Source organism: Cottoperca gobio, chromosome 15 (assembly GCF_900634415.1).
Source record: "Cottoperca gobio chromosome 15, fCotGob3.1, whole genome shotgun sequence".
NCBI classification, from domain to species: domain Eukaryota; kingdom Metazoa; phylum Chordata; class Actinopteri; order Perciformes; family Bovichtidae; genus Cottoperca; species Cottoperca gobio.
In genome coordinates, this window is record NC_041369.1 from 2,257,265 (window position 1) to 2,271,773 (window position 14,509).

The following is a 14,509-nucleotide window of genomic DNA, read 5'->3' on the forward strand; positions in this document are numbered from 1 at the left end:
CTCGAGTGTGTTGCCCTTCACACAACAGAGGTTAGCACCAAAGTGGGACTTGCTTTGGCTTTCTGTCAGATCAGAAATACAATACTAGTTTCTGAAAAAGAATAATCTTGCACACAAAACGGTGAAAATAGAAAACTTCACACCTGAGCATAGTTTTAACACAACCCATGTGAGAAAGCAGCTGTTAGGAAGCAGACCCTGCAGCTTTATTTGTCTGACTACAGAAGATGCATGACATGTGGGGCACTGCACTCTGTGAGGTGACATGAGAAAGATACTGGGAACAGGCTTGTAGAGTTATGATTCATTTCATTCAGATTATATGCAGTTACATACTGTATGTTCAAAATTACAACCCAGTGTACACATGCTCACACACAAAACATTTTAGGCACACGAAAAAAAAAGAGAGTCAGCTCTGCTTGAGGAAACGAGGAGGTGAAGGATTGTTATGTTCAGTTCAGTTTGCTCAATGTTCCACAGGTTAATGGGAGAAAGCAACCTCCAGCCATAAAGAGTCTGTGTGTTCGGATCCTTCAGTCCACTTTGACCACACTGTAGATCTTGGTAACAAACCAGAAACAGGCAAAGAAGCCGATTGAACCTGAGGACAGAGAAAATACCCCTTTAATTACAGTTAAGGTTTAATCCCCACAGCACAACATCGCTATAACACACTGTTTAAACATGTGAGGTTGAGGGGCAGTGGGCCGATACCAAAGACTGTTTTTCCTGTATGTAATGTAGCACTATAACTCTCAACCCTTTGCAATTTCAGGACTCTACAAGACATACTGTTGAATATTATAGCTTTTCTTAGAACATAGCTGAACTGATCCAAAGCTAGTATCATTTATTTCACCATTGATTGAGTGGTCACTAACACCAGATGGATAAAACTCTGTGTAGATTCACGACTAAAACTTGGTGTACACACGACGACGCATGGCTCTGTTTTATAAAACTCAATCAGTGTGAAACTGGACACAGACAAACAAGCACAACCACAGAACACTACCTGCTCCGCTACAAACAGTACACAGGGACACTTAGTGAACAGCTGGTGACATGGAGGAGTATTTAGCAGCTAAAGAGACAGAAATGTTCCCAGATGATGGTGGAGACCAAACCAGAGCTCAAGGAACAGTGAAAACTGGACTTGGGTTCAACGGTAGTGAGATTTAAGTTTATTGATTGCTTCTGATATTTATCAGATGGGCACAGACACGTTTGCCATATCAACTTCAGGTCATGTCACTGTCAATTATGTTGGATGTCCCCATCACACAGAAAGCTCTGCAGTCTCATCAGTCTTTACACCCTTTCCACTGCAAAAATGATTAAAGTCTGTGCAGATAAACTAGACTTGATACCCTCAGATACTGTAATAATCAAGGACATTGACTAATGATCTAAAAATGCCATCAATTATCAAATTTAAAAATAGCTCCATCCTGACAATAACATTTCCCATCCGTTGAACCGACATCTTTCCTTTTAACGCCCAGAAATAATCAGTTCTGTCGCTTTGTGTGACAAGATGACAATCCCAAATGCAAAAGTACATCAACCCTCATCCTTCCCTTATTGTTTATATACCTACCAGTGAATAAGAAAAAGATGAGAGCCATGATCATGGTGTATCCAAAGTACAGGATGGTGCTGGCCAGTCCAGTGATTTGCAGCTTAGAGAAGAAGTAATGAATGGCATAGACCAGGAAATAGACAGCAGTGAAGCCGCTGGTCAGGAAGGAACGCCACTGCCAATGGTAGTCCTGCGAGGAGGAGAAACACAGCAGAGTGGAGATGTGAGGGAAGCAAGGCCCTGCCTGACACAGAGCCCGGTCAATGCTGGAGAGTTACATCAATCACAGTAACACAAGAATTATTACAAACATTTCAAGACATGCTTTGACCGTCAATCTCAAGCCTCTCCTGTCTGAATCTCCTGTAAACATAAAGATGATGATGTTAAGATCATGTGGTTTACCTCAGCACATAAGTGGAAGTAGCAGAGGAGGATGGTGGCCTCAGAGCAGGTGATCACCAGGATAATGAAGACAAGGAAAAGGAAGCCAAACATGTAGTACATCTGATGGGACCTGCAGGCACAAACATGTCTTTAAAGGGACTACAGTAAATACAATAGAGTAAATGCATGTTATTCTCAGTTTGCCTCCATATTTGGTGAGAGAAACAGGAGACTGGTTACAGATTTAACCCCTCGACATGTCATTTATCTCTGGTTCTGCCTAATTCGATACTTTATTTGGGGTTTTCATACACTCTGTCAAAGTTGAATGAAAAGTCAGGTCATTTATGTTGATTAGAATAACCACCACATTTACTCAATGTGGGTCTATCTGCCGAAATAGTTATAGACAAAAGCATATATGCAGTATGTCCCACTATAATCTAAAAACCAGAATGGACAATGTGACACTTAAGAAAATGTTTCATACTTTATCATTCTGTTCCATTTGTCTCATACTCATACCCGTTAATGTATTTCAGGCTTTCAGAGTCATTTAAAGACTCACCACAGCTCCGAAGAGGGTGAACTGATCATCAGCTTTACATTCTTACATTTAGTAGCAAAAGCTGAGCTTGCAAGATGTCTTCCATCTTATATATATATATATATATATATATCTTATCATATAAATAATAACTTTTTCTTCATTCTCACCAGATGGAGTTCAATATGAAGAATAGTTGAATAAATATACATCCAAAAGGCAGAATTCCTCCCATGATGATACCGGGGAAAGGCTTTGTGTAGAAGGACTGCTCTGGGACTTGACGAGGAATCTGATTGGTCCGCACTGGGTGTTCAATACCCTGAGAAATTAGTCACAGCAGAGAGCGGAAGATGAGTGAGAGTGAGACAGTGAAATAGAGAGAGAGCTAGAAAGAGAAAGAGAGAGGGAAGAAGAAAGAAGAGAGAGGAGAAAAGAGAACAGATAGCAGAGGAGAGAAGAGAAAGAGAGAGAGAGAGAGAGAAAGAGAGAGAGAGAGAGAAAAGAGAGAGAGAAGAGATAGAAAGAAAGCGAGCGTGCAGAGAGGCTCGTGAGAGAGCTGCGGGAGATCCGAGAGAGGTCTCGAGGCGCGAGCGCAAAGCAACGCCCCGCACGCCGCGCCCGCAATCTCCAACCGCTCAAACAGCTCGCGCCCGCCTCTCCACCTCTCGAGCTCACAACCGATCCCTCTCGAAAGAGAGAACTGTTTCCCGCGCCCTCCCCGCTCTCCCTGACGCGACTCGGTCGAACCGCCCCCCTGCTATCGCCCGCTCCCCCCGCGCCCATCTCCCTAGCTCGGCGCGCCTCGCTCTCTCTCTCTCCCCTCTCTCTCTCCCTCTCCTCTCTGCCTCTCTGCTCTCTCTCTCCTCTCCCCCTCTCTCCTGAGAGAGAGAGAGAGAGAGAATCATACTTTCAGATAGGTACACCCTGAAACAGACACTCCAAAATACATTAGGTTTATTATTGAACCACGGCGGGCCTATAGCATCTTCACATTCCTGTTTGTTTGCTTACAGTATCTTAGAGAGGAGGAACCGTGAAGTCATCATGATGACACGGAACATAACACAGACAATGCTTAACCGAGCTACACACTCACATTTAGTTTTTTGTTTCTTGATTACTTACTGTACTTAACTGATTATGACACTCTTTCTGTAAACCACCGCTGACATAAAATGTATACCAACAATTACAGAATGTATTAGGTATGAATTGTACTTTTATATTTACTTACTGTCTTCTTGAAGCCAAAGTATGCTCCTATAAAGGTAAGTGGAACTGAGATACAGAACCAAAGAGCCAATATGGCTACCAGGGTCCCAAAGGGCATGGCTGCTGAAGACCCTTCACCCCACAGGATCAAGTTCATCACAAAGAAATCTGCAAACACCACCCTGAGTAGAGACGGAGAGGATGACACATGGAGTTAATGAGTGAGAGTAGGATCAAGTGGTTGGTGTGAGAGCCAGCCGGAGCAGTCTTACCCAGGACAGAGGAAGGCTGTCAGCAGGACGTTGGTCTTCCACTTCTCTCCTCCAAAAGCTGACAAAAAAACAAAAACATAAAGACAATGAAGAAAAAGATTTATAGAAATAAAATCAAACTGGATTGTGACAATAATGATAACTGCAGCCCTACCTGGAATCACTGTTCTCCCCAACATAAAACACTTCCCTGTTTCCTTTCTCACTTACATTTGTAAAGGCGAGCAGCCACATATCCAGCAGGAGTACCCAGAAGAACCCAGAGAACAACAGCACATGTCATCAGAGCACCACGGTTTGCCGGGGAGAGGAACCCAAGACAGGCAAAGACTGGAGAGAGGGGAGATTACGTTATTACACGTCATACATTTAAAGTTAGGATACAGTGAGTAAAAACATAATGAAGAAATTGCAGCACATCCGTGGTATAACAAAGTCCTTCTCCTCTGAAGGAGCTGAATCATCACAAAACGATAGCTGCTCCTCCTGCACGTTATCCCTTAGGGGCTCTCCTGTATCTCCTGGTGTTGCTCGGATTTGCTTTCAGTCTCATCTGCTTGATCACTGGAATAGAATAACTTTCTCTATGATGAGCTGGTGTGTTCCTCTGACTCGACCAAGTCCTCCAACTATCAACAGCAGTGGTTTGCATCCCTCTTTCTACTGGTTAAAATATCATCTGCGCCGTATGAGATTTACCCGATTACTGAAGGAGGCATGCCTGGGATCAGTATGGCAACGCATCACAGTATATGTGACAACATCATCCATAAAGCATAAATCCTTTTACATGGAGTCAGCGAGGATATACATGAGAAAGGTCTTGAGCATCTCTGAAGCCGAAAGTCATACATGTAACTAACTGGTGGGGGTGTTTTAATTATGTTTCATCTTAGATACACACCATTCTTGGCCATAGTCAATTGTTTCACATCATTGCATTCTGGTTACGCTGGCCATGTTTAATTTCCTTTTGATCATGGCTTACAAGTCATTTAAGTCTGGATCATTCTTAATCATCCCGACCTTAGTCACGTTCTAGTCCGTGCTGATTTTAGTCATTTAGTCAATGACGGTCGATAATTGATTTTTCTGAATTATTTGATGCCATGAGATGTTGCATGTCTTGTATTTTACACTTTGTATTAACTAAATCAGGCAAGGCATAGAGTCAGGGAGCATTCATTAGTGGAGCGGATATGACAGAGCAAGTAATGAAGCATCAAACCCATCAGGCCTGTCACCATAAGATGGTACTAGATTTAAAAAACAGTCATAGATGCCAGTTTTTTTATAATTCTACTAAACTATCAGAGATAAAATAAAGACAAAAAAGACATACAAAGGGTGACAAAGGTCATAATGAAGATCTGGGTTCCAGAGCCCAGGAAAACAGACAGCAGCATTCCCTTCCTCGGAGGTCGGAAAACATCCCCATGGACCAACTTCCACCCAAACTCCTCCTGAGCATCTTCCTGGAGAACAAAATAAACGAGCAGAGGATGAGAACAGCTCGACCCCTCTCTTCCACCAGCCCTGTTCCAGTAGTGCCAGGACTGCCTTGGATGAGTATGTCTCATGTGATAGTAAATATTAAGTTAGTTAATCATTGCTGTAACTATGAACTTAAAACTGTCGACACCTTTTCGGCCCACAGCTCCATCTCAGCTCAAAGGTGTCCGGTCAGCCACAGAGACGTACAGGTACTCACCACAGAGTCCATCTGATTGTATCTGGCGATATCTTTATGCAGAGTCCTCAGCATGATCATGGCTACCATTCCAGACAGGAACAACACAATCACCAACGAGTTCATTATGCTGGGGATAGAAGAACAGCAATGCCAAATGAGTTATTGCTGTTGACCCAATTTGGTTCATTACTTAATTAATGTTGTATCAGTATTTTGATGTGGATTGTCTCTGTGCTTAGAGACAATGGGTTAGCTGATAGACACCAGGGTTGAGCAATAGTTTGAATGAATCATGACACGGTGGGACATCATTAACGTTTTTTGCATCAGAAGCTTTTCAAGCCTAAATAATGAGACAGGACAGGAATCCTGTGGGATGCCGTTATGGTCCGCACTGGACAGAGAAACAAGGCCGAGGGACAGGAGGGAGGACAAGAGGAATCACCGTCACACTGCTGTCAAACCCAGTTTCAGAGTTTGTTCTGCTCTGACTTAAAGTGAGAAAAAATTGCTCAAACTAAGAGCATACAGCTTAGAAGAGAGGAATATTAATGTGAGCGTGTTTGAGTCTCACCTGAACCACTGGATGTTGGTGTGAGGCATCGACTCCAGGATGTAGTCCCATCTAGATGCCCAACGAATACTCTTGTCTTCCTACACACACACACACACACACACACACACACACACACACACACACACACACACACACACACACACACACACACACACACACACACACACACACACACACACACACACACACACACACACACACACACACACACACACACACACACACACACACACACACACACACACCAGGTGTGGTAAACATTAATTATTTTAAAGTGTACCAAAGAAAATAATTAGTTTCACGCTAAAAATTTGTCAAATGAAAAGTGACATTTTGGCACACTTTAACTTTAACCAACAGAGTCATCAGAATCACTTTCTCCAAATTCTAGCAGCATTAAACACACCGAGACGATACTATTGTACGAACCACGAAGTTGACAGAGTAGGTGTATTGGATCTCGAACACTCCTGTGTGTTTGTTTTGCAGGAACTTTGGCCCTCCAGAACAATCAGGGCTTTTGGAATTAGGGTTTTCATAGCTGGAAAGGGATAAAAGGATTAAAGTAGTAAAGTCCACCAGTTATCTAGTTAGCATATTGAGATCTGAAGACATTGCAAGCAGAACCTAAAATAACGCTAATTCAAAGCACACTATTCTACTAGTCTGTGGAACAAATGGCTTTCATACTAGTGGACACGACCAGAACTCCTTCAGCATCCAAACTAAGTTCTACAGTAACTTTACCCAAATGTAAAACTATCAACATATTACGACATAATACATACAGAGCTAAAAAACATGCATCTACAGCAAGTGTAATTTTTAGAAAAATTAAACAATATAAGCAGGACACATTAATATTTGCAATATAAGTGGTGAAGATGACGTCAGTATGACAGCAATGTACGGCAGGTGGAAGAATTATAATTTGTATGTAAAGTCACTCGATGGGGACAGCTCCACATTATCTATCATTCAGTCATTTATTACCTTTTGGGTTCAATCTTAGCGGCAACCAATCGTGCTCCCAGTTGTTCATGCTCAACGATGTGGTAATGGATGGTGATGTCCACATGGTTAAAGATGTAAAAAGCATCCTTTTCATTAAAGTTAGACTGGAAAACAAAACCAAGACACAAAAGGTTCAAAGCATAGACAGTGTAATAATGTGTTAGTACAGTTACATCTGTGTAGGATATGAACCATTCTGGACACTGACAGTGATGTTCTGCTGAACCTGTTTCTATCCCCCAACAAATCAGACCCACAGACACTGACTTCCATCAGGATTGGCTTGTTTTAAAAATGAAAAAAACAGCTTGCCATGACACGTGAAAGATGCTGTATTCACATACATTCTATGCAGTGTCCTTAAAAGCCGAATGTTATAGGAGTTAGAGGCTGCCAACAGTGTCAGCGTCTCACTGAGGTTAATGTATCACAGTTCACCGTCTATACACCATCCAATCGTGTGAATTACTGGCCATTTGTGAATATTTTAGTTTGATAAAAAATTGGATTTATACTGTTAAAGAGGGCTTTGTGTGTGTCCATGTGTGACCCACTCACATTGACCACGCAGGCGTCTTTGGGTCGACCCGCTTCTGTGACGTAACAGCCGATAGGAAAACCAGGATTACAGAACTTCTGTCCATCTTCAACATCATAGCACCAGGTGACTGGCATGTTATCCACAATCCTACACACACACACACACACACACACACACACACACACACACACACACACACACACACACACACACACACACACACACACAATGTTCTATCAAACTTGCAGACACATTTACTCACAACATAGCACAAAGCAAAAGGTTGACCAGAATTGTGTCGGTGTGTGTGTCTCTGTTTGTGTGAGTGTGTCTGTGTCTGTGTCTGTGTGTCTGTGTCTGTGTCTGTGTGTGTGTGTCTGATACGTACCAGTGATGCTGGTAGTTGAGTAACATGCCTTTCTTGAGGAAGTCCAGTTTAGCTTTGTCTGATGGGTTGTTGGTGTCGTAGGTTTTGTTGCAGACCTTCTGACACGCTGCAGGTTTCTTAAACTCAAACTGGACACAGTTAGTGTGTGTGTGTGTGTGTGTGTGCTTTGGCACTGTTACAGCTCAGTTGTGTTTGTTTGCCATCATTGATATTAACAATGCATTATTCTCCACTGTGCATATTTTACAACAAAACAATTGATATAGAAACAATCTAGTAGTAATTTGACATTAAACAAAACACAGGATGGATGCTTTCCTTGCCCATAAAACATACAATATAAAACACATTGTCTGGTTCAATCAAGAGTTAATATGTCCCCTTGTTATGATGTGCAACAGACGTACACTGACACATATCATCCCCATAAAAGGAACCCACAATATTTGTGGGAACCCTCTTGTTTAACGTCAAATAAGAAGATCAATATCAGCACGGACATACACCGGAGATGTATAGTTCTAAGAGTGGGAGAAGCAGGTGTAAACCTTCAGTCAAGCTCCAGTAAATTAAAACAAGAAGTGGAAAGTATATGGCTGGTCTTTTATGGTCAATGTGCAAAATTGTGGCCAAATTGTTACACGATAGTCAGTGGAGGTGTCTATAATGTGAGTGGACATGAAATGTCCATCTGCATTGTTCTGTAGTGCTCCCAGAAACATTTCTTCTTAAAGTGTGCAGTCATAGCTTATCACATGACATGACGCTTTGGACAAAGGCGTCAGCTACATGAACTGTAAAACATGGCTTGAGACAAATAATTAAGGACGGTCCCTGACTCACGGTATAATGTCACATTTTCATTGACGATCCTAATAACTCACATATAAGGTTACTAAATATGGCAACCATATTTCGGGTTTGGGCAACCAAAAGCTGATGTTGCACATACCAAAGATGTTGCTCTCTGTTCTGCCTCTTCCACTGGTTCATCATTTATGCTTTGTAATGAAGATGTTATTATGTGCATGTAGAACAAAGCAGAGTCTTCACTCTGGATTATAGTTCCCACTCATCATGCAAATATGTAACATGACATGGGGACATGCAGGTCTATTCAATCTTGTACACATTTGCCACATTATGCTGGATAACCCTTTTTCAATCGTTAAAAATATATTCTATCTGTAATTTAATGTGATTTCTGTGATAACCGTCTAATATAGTTCAAGAGCTATAATTCAGTGTGTAGATACTTCCTTTATTGGATCTACTTTTCTGCACCTTTCCTGGCCTAAATGTAGGACCTTCTGTGTCTATGCGTGTATAAACATAGCCACTAAAAGATCTTAATTCGTGGAATTCAATGTGTGCGTGTGTGTGTGTGTGTGTGTGTGTGTGTGTGTGTGTGTGTGTGTGTGTGTGTGTGTGTTTATATAGATGTGTGTTACCTTGTATGGTGAGGGTTCGATCCTCTCCCCAAAAAGAACCTGGCCCAGATTCTCTGAGGGACGTTTCATTTTTTTCTCGGAGCAGAAGTCAAACCTGCACAAACAGGAGGCATCTGTTCAAATGTTTGGAGGAGAACACATTACACTGCACAACACCTTTATTGCTCATTACACACACTGCATGCAGTAACTTGTTATCTGGGCCAAAGGGTTCCAGATGATGGAGAGAACTCCAAACAGAGAAGAACTCCAGGCTCTCTGCCGACTTGGGCACAGATACACTGTTGAAACTGACAGTCTGAAATAAGACCACTGCTGCTGCGTTGTTGTCCATGGGATGATCATCACAATGTTGATGAGTATTTTCTTCTTTCATTTGTAGAAGGACCGTGGACTCATTCACATCCAATCATATGAACAATAATGACTTTCAAAAGCAGAATGTACAATTTACAACTTCAGCTTTAAACTGCAACAACAACAATTCTTGAAAGCGTTTGGACAGACGGTAAGGTACAGAGAAGGTTGTGCTGCCTGGAGGAAGACCAACATGGATGAAATACAAGTCATACAAAGAAACAACACATTGGTACCGTGTTACGCATTTGGCACTTACGCAGTATATTCATAAGGCAGAACAGACTCCACTGAATCCAACCGGTTCACAAACAGCTCAATGGCGGACTAGAATAAAACAAAGCAGACAGACACATATTAGGAAGACAGTAAGAACGCTCCCATCAGGCATTCATGTTCATGTTGTCAGATATTGATTTTTGATTGGTTGGTATTTTTAGTACACCTTGTAGGAGGACACTGTAACAAAACTCACCGCTCTGGGTATGTGAGGACATTTGTTACTTTTTTAGTTTATTGTGTTTTTTTTGGAATTTGGGTGAATAAATAAACCATGAAAGAGTCCAAGGGGACACAGTGTTTCCCCTACCATTGTCTTGGCGCTGCACCCCGCCAACGGAGCCCAGCGCCCTGCCTGAAATTCAAGGTGGTTTTTTTTGTTTTTTTTTATAAAAAAATTAATATATTTTCATTATTCACAAGTCACTTTTCACACTCACAGGTGCTCTTTTATTAAATAAACTAAACGTTTATGCTATTGATCTAATTTATGTGCACGGTTCAGTTTGTACTGTCTACTTTGCGCATTCACATTCTCTCCTTCGCTCCGTTTTACGAAGGGCGGGGCTTCACAGCTGACACACACATACGTGCGCACACACTTACAGAGCGGAAGAAAGGAGAGGGGAGAACTAAATAGAAACCGCACCACGCACGCGCACACAATCTCCCCGCGCCACGCACGCGCACGCAATCACTTGAACGCAACCCCCCCCCCGCACGGTGAGCGCCCCTCCAAAGCCGTAAACCTAGGGGAAACACTGGGACAGATGCTTTTTCTAGGCACTATACCTGCCACAGTCCCTCCATTATTCACTGGGTTTCTGAGGTGTTTCAAATTGCAAATAAATTCAAGCCCATTCAGCACCACGCAGGAGGTGGATGCAGAGGAAAGATGAATAATGAGACAAGACCTAAGATTTAATTGTCTTTTTCTGTTAATTTTATGACATCATCAGCCTAATACTGTATTTTATCATGGCATGCACTGTCATATAATGTGCATACCAACTAAGCATAGGACATTTCCATCGCTTTCATTAAAGAAATTCAACAATATATATTGATTGATGAAGTATAAATCAAATAATTTTATTTTCAGCACTTTGTTGTTGTGGATTACTCATCTAAAGCGTTGTTGTCCTATTTCAGTCTCTGCCGGTGTATGTGTTACTGTCCCAGCAAAACTGTAGTGATGTAGAAGTGCCACATGATGGCATCAGCTACATTTGAAGTACTATGGCAGTGGTCCCCAAACTAAGGCCCCCTCCACATTTGGTCCTGGCCCCCTGAACAATACCAGAGACGCATTATGATTTTTTTTTCAGTCTGGCCACGCGAATCCTAGACTAGCCCCTGTCAAATAGAACGGAATAATGGCGAAAAGGTTAGGTAAGAGAAAAATTGATTCAGAATGCAGGGTATTTAACCTGCAGTGGCCAAACGATAATTTGTTTGTTCAATGCAAAGAAAAGGCTGTTTGTCTCATCTGTTATTTCCTGACTTTTTTTTCTGTGAAGATCCCAGAAAGGGTTATTAATATTTGGTTATGTGTGGCTTTTTGGAAGACAATAAATGTTTACGTTTAGGCACCCCTGCGATCGTCACACTTTTTCTGTTACAAACTGACCCCGGCCCCCATCAGAGAAGGGAACAATTATGTGGCCCTCACAGGAAAAAGTTTGGGGACCCCTGACGTATGGGAACCGTGCACGTCTCTGAATTTTTCACAAGGTTCTGCAAATGTTTTATAATAAAAGCCTTGTTAGGGTATTAGGGGATATATGATGAAGATCCTTGGGGGAATTAGAAAATAAAGCCACGCATCTAATATAAACCTGCTTTAAATAAACCTCTTGCTCTGCTGCACATAGATTTATATTTATATAGATTTTTCTAAAACTGTTGTGTAGGCCTAATGTAACCAAACAGTGGTTCAAGACATTAAATTAATGTAGATTGATTTTATTTTCAAAACTTAATATGCAACAGGGAAACACAAGTAGGCGAAGAAAACGAGAATAAATAACGATGTAGTGAAAATTACAAAACCAATCATCTTGCTTCAGAAAGCAAGAAATATGGACTCGTATGAGCTGAAATTAAAGAAGCTGCCGAAGAGCAGCAAGGTCTAGACAGCCAAGCTCTTTTCTACTAAGTGTGTTTCCTCACATTGGCACCTTGTGAGGAAACACACTTTGATTTACCCAGCTGATTGAAAAAGACGCCGATATATAATACATAACATAACAATAGAATACATTGACCTACAACTCCCTTAATTGTGGAATTGAACAATTACAAACAAATGATGGCGTTCAGTTCAAATAATCGTGAGCAGGCGATCAAATAATAATTGCGAAAAATAAATCAGAACTTATCCACAGGAATGTTCACAGAGCTTGGTCTGACAAGCTGACTATTATGGATCATTTGGAGGTTTTCATGATAACTGGCAACAGATAAAGAATATAATGACACCCAACTCTGACAAAGTGATTGCAAAGAAAGCACATGTCTATAACTTGTCAACTACATAAATAAATAAACTCATGATGTTTAGTTTACTTGTGGAGCTCCATTTAACTTCTCTAGGACCATTAGTGGTTTGCCTTTCAAAGTGTGGTGATTGTTATAATAAACAGAAACAGTTGGGGATTATTCAGTATGTTCTGAATGTGTGTTTTCTAGTCAGTCTGAAGCTTTTTATATAAACATTTGGGCTTTATGCAGGTTTGGAAAAAGGCCAGTAACTATCACAGCTGACAGTTGCATCAGTGCTGACTGTCACTGATACTGGATACACCAAATAATTTTAGAGGATGATATAATAAAGTCAATATCATACCTCCCAATATTGTACAATAAGCACTTTGTAGTGCACATGATTTTACAAATATGTCCAAGTAGTATAACTATAGCAATTAAACTGGTTAGGGTGACGATCTAAATGAGACAGGACGACGGCTCTTACAGTTTCTAGTATATGTGAATTCTCAGTAAATATAACCTTACAATAACATAATACAGTTTGTTCAAATCAGTCTCAGCCCTACAGAGTGTGACACGTGCTGACGTTCTAACTAAGCAACCAAGAGTCACTGATACAATCTGACAATATCTGTTACAAGTGTGACGTCCAGACTAACGAAGTTACTTTGAAGTATGTAGCTAAGTTACAGCTAGCATGCTATCTTGTTATTATAGTGTCTGTTAGCTTTGCTGTTTGTTTGGGCTAACGTTAGCTGCTTCGCATACATGGTATGTGTTTATAAAGAACTAGCTCACCTACAGCATCCAAACACCTCTTGTCTATGTATTTAGTGAGTGCACTCCATACTGGTTATTCAGTTGTTTTGCTATAACATCTGGCAGCTGCTCAGGTGTTGTGTGACATGTTCTGTTTACCTTGCAGTCTGGGACTTGGTCTATTCCATGCTCACAGAAGCTCACGGGAGCCAGACCCGGGAGGTAGAAGCCGGCCGCTCGAGCCAGCAGCGCAGCTCCAAGCAGCCACCGCAACATCCTCACACCGGCCACTCTTCAAGATTTAGACAGTTAACTTGCTCCTCTTCGCAGTTTGCACTGCATCTGACATCCACACTGGACAGCCACCAGCATCCGGTTCAGCAGCGGGCAGACACATCACATGCCGGAAGTCCTGCTTCGTAAAGGGTGGAATTATGGGATCATGCAAGAAAACACAATATAAATGCGAGGAGCAAACACGATATGTTGTTGCAACAACACTCCAATTCTTATCTCCAGCTCCCTCCCACAGCACAAAGACATGCAGGTTAGGTTCATTGATAACTTTGATATTGCCCATAGGTGGTATGTGAGCGTGAATGGTTGCCTCTATGAGTCAGCCCAATGATTGCCTGACGACCTCCAGACAGGGTGTAGCCTGCATCTCAGCCCCCCGCGACCCGGTAACGGATAAGCGGTTATCTATGGCAGTTACAGATAATGGATGGGTGGATTGTCAGTATGATCAATGCATATGCATTGCACTTCAGAGTAAACTTAACCCTAAAAAGCAAAAAAAGGGATTATACTTAGACCTATAACATTTTGGAAGTGATGAAATGAGAGATGTGTTTTTCTTACTTTGACAATGATCATTCTTGTAAAATGTGTGTACAAGAATTAATCAAATCAAAAATGAATTAGGACTGCATTATCGAGAAGATTATAATGAAG

General features: G+C 41.5%; 1 protein-coding gene across 1 annotated transcript; it reads right to left on the minus strand.

Moving 5' to 3' along the window:
* Nucleotides 1–182: 182 nt before the first annotated feature.
* Nucleotides 183–14,140, minus strand: tm9sf2 (transmembrane 9 superfamily member 2). The gene is made up of 17 exons (XM_029449213.1): nt 13,715–14,140; nt 10,287–10,354; nt 9,671–9,764; nt 8,220–8,347; nt 7,849–7,978; nt 7,270–7,394; nt 6,706–6,817; nt 6,274–6,353; nt 5,718–5,826; nt 5,349–5,481; nt 4,217–4,336; nt 4,007–4,064; nt 3,757–3,916; nt 2,690–2,841; nt 1,991–2,102; nt 1,604–1,775; nt 183–604 (listed from the first exon to the last, which is right to left on the minus strand). Exons 1-17 carry the CDS (start codon nt 13,829–13,831, stop codon nt 537–539), a joined length of 1,938 nt encoding a protein of 645 aa, XP_029305073.1. The 5' UTR covers nt 13,832–14,140; the 3' UTR covers nt 183–536.
* Between the last annotated feature and the right edge of the window lie 369 nt (nt 14,141–14,509).

Excerpts from the sequence above, each read along its gene's own strand:
- tm9sf2 (XM_029449213.1), bottom strand. The coding sequence starts at position 13,831 with ATGTTGCGGTGGCTGCTTGGAGCTGCGCTGCTGGCTCGAGCGGCCGGC. Across the intron at positions 5,482-5,717 it reads ACAATCAGATGGACTCTGTG|GAAGATGCTCAGGAGGAGTT; the intron begins GTGAGTACCTGT and ends TTTGTTCTCCAG. Across the intron at positions 1,776-1,990 it reads ACTTCCACTTATGTGCTGAG|GACTACCATTGGCAGTGGCG; the intron begins GTAAACCACATG and ends TCCTCCTCGCAG.